Here is an 11,797-nt window from a genome sequence, read left to right as displayed (position 1 = left end):
CAACACATAGCAACAGACTTGAGATTTTGCATGAGTAGTGATTAAAGGGTAATCATACAAAATTATGAATTGAGTCATCGATTCGATTCAGGAAAAAAATTAAAAATTGAGCCTGCTACCACTTCGGTCTGCCCTTTTCAGCACAGGACTCAGACATTCAGGATCATGCCTGACTACCCTTCGCGCAGAAAAATTTTGTTGCATAATTGGAGCTCCAATGTCCAGGATCAAACAACATAGATAGAAGTCAGAACTCTCCAGCAGTTTGGTTTCATAACTAGCTTTAAAAAATATTGGTCAAATCCAAAAGAAAAACAAATGTTCTCCAACATCACAAGACAAACCCCGAATTTGAGAAGAAGTCACTTGTACCATCTAACATAAACAGAGAATTAGTTACAATTAATTTTTATGATTCAACAGATATCAAGCTGTGCACTCACTCTACCTCGAGTTACAAACCTAACATATTGTAACAATCAAGTTGAGTGCAGTACCATCCTCCTATATATGGATCCAAATTTTCCAGTCCTTAAAAAAGCGTAAAGATTAAGAGTTATAGCAACTTTTCAAGACTGTACATATGGAAGATGGAATTGCTGCTTCATACCATGGCACGGCTTACAACCAATGACAGTACTCAAGACAAATGAAGGGAATCCATTGCTTCAGCAATTTTTTTCTTCAAATCATCCAGAGACTGAGTGAGGTCAAATACCTCTTGTTGATCCATCTCCAGCATCATTGCAGCCACCTTTCCGGAATTATTTTGTTCAAGATGCTCCATAAGAGGAGATAACTGATTTCCCAACATCTGTAGTATTGGACAAAACAATATAAATATTCAAAACAAAGGTGCAGTTCAACAACGCAGATGATTTGAAACTTTTATTCATGGTCCAAAGTCTTGCAAATGATTATCTGTTTGCTAAGATGATAAAACCCGTAGAACCCTGACCAGATCATCCTACCTTTGTTATTGTTGAAGTGACTAAAACAGTTTGAACTCCAAAGTCTTTGGCTTTTGATGCACGATTCTTTATTAAGCAGAGGATCTTGTGAATTTCAGAACCAAGGCCATGATTAAACATAGTGTCCATTTCATCCAATACCTATCCAGAGACTTAGCCATCAATAAACATGCAAGATATTGAATGTCATTAAAAACAAGAGCATCCTACTACCTTTAGAAACTAGACTACTAACATATAAAGTGCAGCACAATAAAAGATTCTTGTGTTATTAAGCACTTAAAAATTTCATAGAACTACATGTTCAAATTTAGGATACTAACCAGGTATTTGATGTCATCAGGAACAACACTTCCTTCCTCAATGTACTTAATAGTCTCACTAGGAGTTGCAACAAGCATGCCAATTGAGCCATTTGGAAAATTCTCTGAGGTTCTTGATTTGCCAGAACCACCTTCCATGGCAGATTTCAACATCGCATGATGGCTGATGCAGCCTGCTACTTGAAAACCCTGCATGATCATTTGATTTAATTGCAAACTCCTACTGATGGAATTCGTATGAGCAGCAAATCCAACTCAAGAGTTCGTTCATATGGGTGCACAAAACAGTATAATCATCAGAGCAGATACATAAATAACTTATATACAAGATGCCAAGTGGGCGGATTGGTTTGAGTGGAGGAAAAGATGAAGGATTCAACTCAAAAATTTTTCTCTGGATATCCATTTTCTTGGAGAAACAAACAAGATATCTCAACACAATAGCATCTTGATGCCAAAAAGAATGAAAAAACAAAAATCTACGCAATTAAAAACAAAGATTTATGTCCAAGAAATTATTATATTAAAAGAATGCATAGGAGGTGTTAAGGACCTGGTCGCATTGTTCTTCTGAGGTGCATAAAACAATAGCTCGGGGATGCTTTGGCTTCACACTTAGCAATGCCTCATCCTGTCTCAGAAGCTGTTCAGCAATATGTAAATATTTGCTTGTAACCTTTTATTGCAAACATTTGGCTGTTATCTCAACATAAGTAGGTTAACTTTTATTATGCATATAAAAAATTGGTAAATAATACTAGGAATTAAAATGTTGAATTCACATGACGGTTAATTTATGGAGGGAAGTATCCTGACATTGGAATACTGCAAGTTTCATGAATTCAACAAAAAGAAATCAATGATTCAAAAGCGTAGATATAGAAATACCACAATCCACAGCATACTCAGCATGTACAAATATTTGTGACAAACTTAAATCATTTAAAAAAAAAGAATCTGGAAACCAATGGAGTTAGAAGCTTGCAGCAGGGCAACCAGTTGTTTGAATTTGAACTTTGATTTCGATGCACAAGCCATAATTTTAGCTTCTACGCTTACATTTCTACTTGCGTAGCTTCAGTTGCAAAGTACAACTTTCAAAAGGGAAAAATAGCATTTATAATTAAAGTCATTGACAAACAAAATCGTCAGTTCAGTCAGTGTGATGACAAAAGTGAATCGCGAGCACCAAAGCAAGCATCAAATACTAAAGTTGAACAGGTACCACTAAACAAATGCAAATCAAAGACGCTTTTCTTTTCTAATCTCTTCGCCATCAAAAGGGGGAGGGGGGTCACCTGAATAAGAGGCAACAAGTAAGCCAAAGTCCTTCCGGACCCAGAGTCAGAACTCAAGACCACACTTTTCCCATCCAACAAAGCCGGGATCCCAACGCTCTGAATTTCAGAAGGAACCCATATTCCAATCTCACTCAAAGCCCCAGTTATCTCAGCTTTCAAACCCAGTTCTTGGAAACTAGAAACAACCTTAGTAGCACCACTCTTGTCATTCTCAAAACCAACTTGTTCGCTTTCTCTTGCCTTTTCAACAACAGTAGAAGTAGATTTTGGTGGTGATGATTGTTGTTGTTGTTTACTTTTGGACTCTGAGTTGCTTTTGAGGGAACCTTTGAGATGTCTTTGTCTGAACTGCTCAAGAATGAGGGCGTCTCTCTTGGATTTTGGAGAAAAAGATTGTTCCTTTTCTGTTTCACTGGTGGCCTTAGCGGTAGAGGAAGAAAGAGGCCCAATCAGCGAAAAGGGCTTGATGGATGTAAATTGCTTGGTTGAAGAAACAAGTTCAGAGGAGAGAGCAAGACTGCCAAGGGCAAGCGGTTTGATTGCTCTTTTCATGGCCTGCCGCTGTGTGTTATTGTTTCTGGTTTCTATGTCACGTTTGTTAAGGTTGGGTTCTATTAGTACTAGGACAGCGGCGAAAGAGTTGCTGGTTTCTTGGCCGCAGGTGCTTCAAGTGTTGCAGTGCAAATATGGTTTGAAAATAATAAACAAATAAAATGGTATTAAAAAAATATTTTTATTAAATAAAAAATAAAATAAAAATATTGCCCACATATATTTTTACATATGCACTTAATTAAATTACAATAGTATTGTTAATATAATTACATGATTAAGGATTTAAATGTTTTATTATTATGTTATTGATAAAATCATATATGACTTTTTTAATAATAAGTGTACCGATTAACTATTAATTTCATAATGGTAACCAAATAAACTGTATAATCAATGGTAATTAATTATACTATTATTATTTTTATAATTTTTAAAAAATAAACAAGTGAAAATTACATAATAAAATAATATACCTAATTATGTAAAATATAATAGGATTAAATAATGGATTTGAAATATTTTCTTACTTTACACGTAGGACATTTATTTTATGAAAAGCAATATAATGTATACAAATTATATTCATGCATAATTGTATTTTTTTATTATGTATATTTTTTAGGTTAGAGATTAGAAATTATCTTTCATGGAGAGATATTTAAATATACTTTGTTGGATTTGGATTGTAATGTATGCTTATGATTGTGTAAGTTATGGATTTTAAAAATTTTTAGTTATAGAAGTAATTTATCAATTCACACAAGCAAAAATTCACAATTATATACAATGCAAATCAAATAATAATCGCATCAATATAAAAGAATAAAAAAAGTTAGAGATATTACTTATTTTGTGCCAAGAATATATTTGATTCTTCTCTCCTAGTTGTTGGTTCCGTTGGTATGCTAGAGGGACTGAATAGCACTACAAAATTTTAAAGCTAGCCCTTTTTAGCTTGTAGAGCTCTTAATCAATTAGAGTAAAACAAATTTAAAACTTGTTATAATTAAAAGACACTAAGTAACGAAGGGTAGAGGGAAGTGGACAATGTACAAGTATTTATAGTGGTTCTGTCTTATTAACTTACATTCATTACCTTAACCTCCCAATCAAGGATTTTCAACCTAGTTTCACTATACCAGTCGAAGTAATAGCTTCCACCAAGCTTTTACAAAGTAAGCTTCTAATCCAAGTTCTAATATTTTACAATAAACTTTAAAGTGCTTCTCACACTCTAATTTCTCAAGGAAAAAAAAAGAAAAAGAAGTACGTTTGATTACCTTTACATATCTAGAAAGATTGTAATCAAGCTCAAACACCTCTTTAAGAATAAGAATGAAGAATAAGCCTTTTTGGTGAAGGTTCTTTGGCTTTTTGCTCAAAACGTCTCTTTTGTGCATTAATCTTACTTTATTTGATCGTTAGAGCTTTCTTTTATACTTTGAGAGTCAGATTTTACTGTTTAGGATAGATTTTAGCCGTTAGGAACAACTCTGAGGTCATTCTAGTCATTATCTTATTCTCTAGCATTTAAACCCAACTAGGCAGATATAGTTCTACTAACTAGTTACGAGCACGCTTTAACTGATTACACCTCTTTTGCCTTGCAATGTTTGGCTACTCTGTTCACTGCGTTAACTAGTTAAAGGAAATTCTAATCGATTAGAAACCTTTTATTTTCATTTTTCTTTACACAACAATCTTTCTTTGATTGGTTAACTCTCCTTTTAATTGGTTAAAGCTTCACTTCCTTCAACCTTAATCGATTAAAATTAGCTTTAATTAATTAGAAAATCTTCAAATTTTGAATTTCTCTATATTGACTCTCTTCAACAATCAACCTTCTTTCAAATTTCATTTTAGTGCTTGAAGGTATTAAGGCCTTGTGCTTTAACCGATTAACATGACTCTATTTTCGATTTTCGGCACCTCTTTAATTAGTTAACCCCAGTGCTAACTTATTATAACTTTTCTGTCTTGCTTTTACCTAGTGCCCAGTTATGCCTTAATTGGTTAAGGCTCTTTGTTAATCAGTTACTAATGTTCTATCTTCACTAATCACTTTTTTCTTTTTTTCTTTAACTGATTAACTTTTCATTAAATTTAGCAACCATCTTAACTTGTCTTTAATTAACAAATTTGATAAAGGAATTAAACTATATCCTGTACACTTAAATAGTAAAGTTAGACATTGATGAATAAGGAATGTTTTGTTATCATTAAAAACATATGGAGTCAACATTCTCTCCCTTTTTTGATGATGACAAAATATTCCTAAATTAAGAGTGCAATGTCTTTAAACCTATAAAATCTATGTGCAAATTTAGGTATTGCTCCTTCTAGATATGTGCTTCCCCTTAATTTGTGCATTGAAAAAAGGAAAAATGATAAATATTCTATATGTTTGAGCATTAAGAACACTAAGTGTATATCTATGCACATATTTATTCATATGAAAAATAAACATTCAACTTAAGAGCATAGATATAATCATCTAACATAATCATATCCTTAACACATTATTCAATCAATATTTCAGCATACAAATGCAGCATAAAACATAAACATTGTTTAAAAACATAGCATAAAACATAAACATTGTTCAACTTATTCTATCCTTCTATTTTCTTCCCTTTTTTGTCACCAATCAAAAGAAGGGCCTAAGGTTGCATTTCATTTAATCAAAATCTGATGAAGAGTCATATACTAATGATTCATTAGTTCCTAGGTGAACGTCTAGAGGAGTAACATGAAGGGAATGAAGAGATTCAGGTTCAAATGAGGAAGAGGATCTAGATGATATAATTTCAAGGGATGCTGGGTTAAAGGTTAGTCTAGCAGTGGATTCAGCTATCCTGGCAGATTTCCTTCCTTTGAATACCTTGATCTTTGTGACCATTGTCTTTTTTCCCTTCCTAGAAGTTTTCTTAGCTAAAGACCCAGTGGCTGTTGTTTTTTCCCTTATCCTAATCTGTTTGGCCTGTAATTTCCTTTTATTCTTTTGAGCTGATTATGCCTCTTGCTCCATCTTTTCTCTTGATTTTTGCTAGTCAACTTTAGCTTCTCTTAGTAATTTAGCAATGAATTTTGACACCTCTATCTCCTTAGATTCTATAGGTGATTTGTCATCTTTTCTTAATGTTGCTGACTTTCCTTTGTAGACACCTCAATTTGTCTGGCTGTAGCAAACTTTCAAAAATAAATAAAAAATAAGAAAATCAAGAAAATATAAAGAAGAGAAAAGATAAATATGAAAGATAAAATATGTTTACATTAATCTTACTTCTAGATTAAGTTTTTTTTTAAAAAGATTAAGATTGAATTGAAACTCAAAGACCAATTTAAATAGAAGTGCAACATATTGGCTATAAATATAGCTAAGTCTTGATTAGAGAAGAGGGACAATAAAAAGAGTGGTGGAGTTTCTTGAGTTTTGGAACTTTCGATTTTTCTAGATTTAGGAAAATCTACTTATTTTATAAAGAAACTATTTCGATTAAAGGGATGAGAGAATTGAGAGGATTTTTTTAAGAAGATTTGGAAAAATTTCATAGCCGATGAATGGCGGTCGACAAAGTGACCGGCGATCGAAATTGGGAAAAAGGAGAGATTTCTTTTCTTTAGAGGGAGAAACTCTCCATTAGAGAGAGAAGAAGTAGTAGGAAATAAAGGAAAATAGGCAAAATGGAGCTTTTATACTATAAGCTAAATGACGTAGTTTTGTTTTAACTAAAAGGAGGAAGTTTCATGGGTTGAATCTCATTGATTCGGCCCATTTTTATTATTTTGGCCCATTGCAACTTATTTGGGTAACTTTGACCCAATAGCTTGGTTTTCTTTTTAGGTTTCTTAACCCAATTAGGTGAGTTCTTGTAATTTTTTATTAATTTATTTTTAAATATCTTGAATTATTTTCTTTTATGTTATTTTATTTTATTTATTTATTTATTTGTTTTTTGATCTTTCAAAATTAGGAGCTAATACATAATTTATGTAAGTTATCCAATGATCAAATCTCAAGAAAACTAACGGTGGCTTCTTGGAGATTTTTAGGTGAGAAAATTTTTCAAAATTTTACCATAAGCATTTGGGAGATTTTGAGAAATTTTTAATAACGAGATTTCTATTTATAATATATAAGGAACATAAAAATTGACTATTGAACCAAAATAAAATTAAATAAATAAATTCTCTAATGATAAATGTCAAGAAAACTGAAGGTGACTTCTTGAGAATTTTTAGGTGAGAGAATTTTTTAAAATTTTACCATGAGTGTTTGGGAGATTTTGGGAAATTTTCAATATTAAGAATTTTTATCTATTTCAAAAAACTAATAAAATAAAATAGGAAAAGAAATAAATTGAAAGATAAAATTATAAAATTAAGCAAATAAGTTCTTCAATGATGAAATCTCAAGAAAAGTGGCTTTTTAAGAATTTCTAGGTGAGAGAATTTTTAAAATTTTACCATGAGTATTTAGGAAATTTTGAGAAATTTTCAATATTAAGAACATTTATGTCTTTCAAAAAAACTAATAAATTAGAAATATGAAAAGCAAATAGAAACAAGATATTGAACCAAATTTTATTTAATAAGGCTTAAAAGGACACATAATTGGTAGGGTACCAATTAAATGGGCGTTGTGGGGGTGTTAATACCTTCCTCACACGTAAAGGACTTCCGAACCTAATTTGCTTCATAGACTAGAACTTATTATTTTTTTAATGAGCATAAGTCAAGCCTAAGATCTCTAAAAGAAAAAAAAAATCACTGGGGTGGTAACTTGTACTTAAACAAGAAAAGATTGATGGCAACTCTTTTTAAAGTCAAGCTGTTGAGTTTTAGGACTCACTATGTTATGACAGCTTAGCAACTCCACTAGGGATGCTTAAAAAGTTTAGCCCATAATTAGTTATGTGTGAAAGCCTAGTTTATAGTAGTTTTATTTTATTTTTCTTCATTTTGTCTTTTTTTTTCAATAGTTCAATTTTTAATTTTAATTCCTTTTATTACGTTCTTTTTCTCTTTTTATGTATAACATGTTTTTTCCACAAACTCACCTTGCATACATGCATAAAGCCTGCTACTCAGGCTTTGTCCTTTTTAGGAGGAAGTAGAGTATCTTTGCCCTCGTGAGGTGATAACCTCTACATGGGCCAGTGAAATACTTCCACTCAGATTGAACCCTTTTTGTTAGTAGCCTATGATGGGTGAGAATTAGGTGTCTTACTAGTCTAGAATGGATGACAGTGAGGAACAATTTGGGAACCTTTAACCTTGTGTTAAATCCTAGCCCACATATAGTGAACCATAAGAGCCAACCTTAGACAGAGCCTTCTTATCTTATTTTTAGAAAACATCAAGATTGGTACACATTCTAATTTTGTTATGATATTTGTTTTTGTAATTATTAGTTCTTGTATATATTAACCCTTTTGCTTTACTTTACAATCATGCATTTGCATCAGGAATTCATCACATAAGGTATTTGCCACGTGACGATACATGATGAAAGCAACTTCTGTTACATTCATGGAACGTTCACCTTTTGATTTGAAGCTTCAATCAGAAGAGATACAACAAAAGAAGGGTGACTGCTTGGTAGATGGTTATATTTCCACTCTCCCTAAAAAGATTCATCTCGTTCTTCAACAAAATGATTCTTTGAGTTGCTTAAAATATAGAGGTTATGGAAGAAATTGCAACAAGACAAGTTCCAATAGAAGTATGGAATATGCATCACTACTTCAAGTTAGTCTAAATGATCAAATAATTTGAGTTGTAATCCAGTTTTAGGATCTTTCATATAGATGCTTTGTCTTTGATAAGGTGGATATGAGTCCAACTATTGAAGAATATCCAATTTTACTTTGTCTAAATATCTTTGATTTATTTAAGGTATATTGGAGAAAGAGAAAGCCCGCTTGTTGCAAAACACTTGCAAAAATAATGCAAATCAATCTTTTAAGAAGTGAATGCAAATAAAATTCATAAAGGAGAAAGTATTTGCATATCATGGAGTGTTCTTCGAGACTTTATCATAAAGCATTTAGAGGATGAGGAAGGTATAAGTATGATGGCTTTAGCAATCTATGGGTTGAACATTTTTCCAAAGGTGTTGGGACACATTGAAATGAGAATATGTAGTGACCTTTTCCTCGATCGCTACCGACGTCTGAGTCTCGCCGGAGAACTCGCCAAGTCTCGAACAAGCCTGACTTAAATCGTTAGCTACTAGTTCATATTCATGCCATCAATCAAATCAAATCACTAGTAGAGTGTTTGTGCCTTGTAAAAATGAAGCTATAAAATCATCATTATACTATTTTACTTAGCAAAACGGTGCCGAAAGCAAATATAACGAAATTAAGTTTAAACATCAAAAACATTGCTTGCCGTAAAAATATGAACAACAATATAAAGTATGCACGCTCCCAAAATGTGTGGCATGTAAAGAAATCAAAGTGTATGGCCACATAAACCATCTCATGTTCGTTAAATAAGCACTGAAAGCTTTTATTCGAACCAAGGGAGTTGCAAAGAAATCTTAACTCTCCACCATGCAAAAGAGTATGCGTCGAAAATTCACAAGGCTCTCGAGTAGGTAAGTATCATAATCACCCGTGGATCCATTTCCACGTAATAACATCTGAGAGCTTTTCTCCTCCGTAGCCATGGCAGTCTTGACGCTGTTGGCCGACATCGGAGAAATTAAGTGGTTGCAACCACGAATGTCACTTGTGGCCTAGCCACATATAACAACCTATGGGCTTGCCACGTATATCACAGACTATGGCCTCAGCCATGTCTAATAGCCTATCAGCGATCCAAAGGTTCTCTAGCTAGAGCTCACTTGTGCATAAGGGTCACACTTAACCGAAGTGAGAACCGACCTACTCTCAACGCTCTCAATTTGTCAAAACCATTTTAGAAACCAAATCAAGTTTTCTGAGGCTTTTCCTTTAAATCAATTGAAATCAAAGTTTAATAATCCTTCAAATAGCTTTTCACATTAAATGGCATAGTGAAAACACTTTGCACAAAGATCATAATAAAATCGATGCTCAAACTTGCATTTTAAATCATTTGACAAATGCATTTAGCTATGCATATCACACAAAAATACAAGGTACGGATTTTGATTCAAACATTGTAAAAGGCTTGTTTCTCGGTTTCTAAAACTCTTTACATATATAGCTTATCTATAGATATATCCAAATCACTTTAAAAACACTTGCGTCCACAATTTCCTATAGTTTCTACCAGCTCATACTTTTCGTAATAGCAATAGATAAATCATTGTAAATCCATTTTAAAAATGGCCTATCAAGGCTAATAGCTCATGCTATCCACAAATGCAGTTAAGGAAAACCAACGACATTTATTAACGTAAAACAATATATAGTATGGAGATTTTAAAATTAACACACCCCACTCACCTTACAATAGCGGGACGCTATGTCGCTATTGACTTAAGTGCATATCTGCTAATTCTACTTGCCAGTCACCTGTTACCTCTAGCACGCCACTACAATAAACATTTCCTAGCAACAAATTAAACTTAATATGCTTAATCATACACAGATACGAGCAGCAGCTTGATTAATGATTCTTAAACCAAATTTAATATTTTTCATCAACCTCAACCGTAAGCATTTTAACAAGCATTTCACATATTATCAACTGTTCATAACCAATACAACACAATTTAAACACATTGCATGCTCACCTCTCAGTTTTAGCTTGAGTCTTGCATATGATTCACAATTTCCTCCCATCCATGGTCATCATTGCTGCCACAAACAAAAACAATTAGCACACATCTCATTTCTCTTGTTTACTTGAGCAGGACTAAAATACTCACCCATTGCTTAACTCTCTCAAAAATCACCATGCATTCCAACATTGATCCACATGCATGCATCTATTTCTTTCAAATCTTGGAGAACCTTTGTTGCCACAAACATTCTCACACAATTACCAACTCATTTCCTCAAGAAATCATAACCAAAATCAAGGTTCTACTTACCTTCCTTAGCTTGGAATCACTAGGCCGAACCTCTCATGCCTTCCTAAAGCTCCAACCATGGCATGCAAGAGAAAACCTTTCAGTTTTTCTCCTAACTTCCACAAATCCGAGCCTCCTCCAAGCCTTTTTCACTCAACTCTTTCTCTCCTCTCAAGTGGAAGCCTCACAAGGCTATTTTCCTTCCATCTCTCTTCCAAATAGGCAGATCTCTCAGGGAACTCACTTGTTTTCTTCGCATTTTTTTTCTAAAAATCGAGCCTTTCCTTGCATGTTGCTTTTTTTCTTTTTTCTCTCTTCCTCTCAGGTGGTGGACAAAACAAGGGAAAAATGAGCCTTAATCCCATTTTTCTTGTTATGGGCGGATTGCCCAAGGAAATGGCAACATTTCCTTTCATTTCATCTCAATTTACATTCATTTCCTCTCCTTTAATTTCCACTTGTCATCCCTCATTTGGCCACTTTATCACCCAATATTGTTTCATGCATATTTTCTTTACCAATAGCCTTTGCCATCCCATGAACCAATAAGGCTTCATGCATTTTTTCACTCTTGAATCCTATTTGACCTCCCTCAAAACCAATAAGATTTCATGAAACTAAATTATTCTTTCTTTTTCT

The 11,797-nt window shown here is 33.2% G+C and overlaps 1 protein-coding gene and 1 long non-coding RNA gene across 4 annotated transcripts; both read right to left on the bottom strand.

Annotated features, from left to right (window-relative positions):
- Window positions 1-376: 376 nt before the first annotated feature.
- LOC110416812 (DEAD-box ATP-dependent RNA helicase 39-like) lies at window positions 377-3,267 on the bottom strand. Of its 3 annotated transcripts, none has more exons than XM_021428915.2 (5): window positions 2,593-3,267; window positions 1,848-1,925; window positions 1,295-1,483; window positions 972-1,112; window positions 377-814 (listed from the first exon to the last, which is right to left on the bottom strand). In XM_021428915.2, the coding sequence occupies exons 1-5, from the start codon at window positions 3,145-3,147 to the stop codon at window positions 641-643; spliced, it is 1,137 nt and encodes a 378-aa protein (XP_021284590.1). In that variant the 5' UTR covers window positions 3,148-3,267; the 3' UTR covers window positions 377-640. The 3 variants fall into 3 exon arrangements, with proteins under 3 accessions (XP_021284590.1, XP_021284589.1, XP_021284591.1); XM_021428914.2 differs by having other exon boundaries at window positions 1,848-1,937; window positions 2,593-3,266; XM_021428916.2 differs by lacking the exon at window positions 1,848-1,925.
- Window positions 3,268-9,173: 5,906 nt separating this feature from the next.
- LOC110417152 (uncharacterized) lies at window positions 9,174-11,471 on the bottom strand. Its single transcript, XR_002445288.2, has 3 exons — window positions 11,180-11,471; window positions 11,015-11,099; window positions 9,174-10,943 (listed from the first exon to the last, which is right to left on the bottom strand). It is a non-coding gene; the product is annotated as an uncharacterized LOC110417152 (long non-coding RNA).
- Between the last annotated feature and the right edge of the window lie 326 nt (window positions 11,472-11,797).

The sequence above is a fragment of the Theobroma umbraticum genome, unplaced genomic scaffold, assembly GCF_002168275.2.
Source record: "Theobroma umbraticum cultivar Fairchild unplaced genomic scaffold, ASM216827v3 scaffold_51.0, whole genome shotgun sequence".
Classification (NCBI taxonomy): domain Eukaryota; kingdom Viridiplantae; phylum Streptophyta; class Magnoliopsida; order Malvales; family Malvaceae; genus Theobroma; species Theobroma umbraticum.
This window is presented reverse-complemented; position numbering and strand designations above follow the sequence as displayed.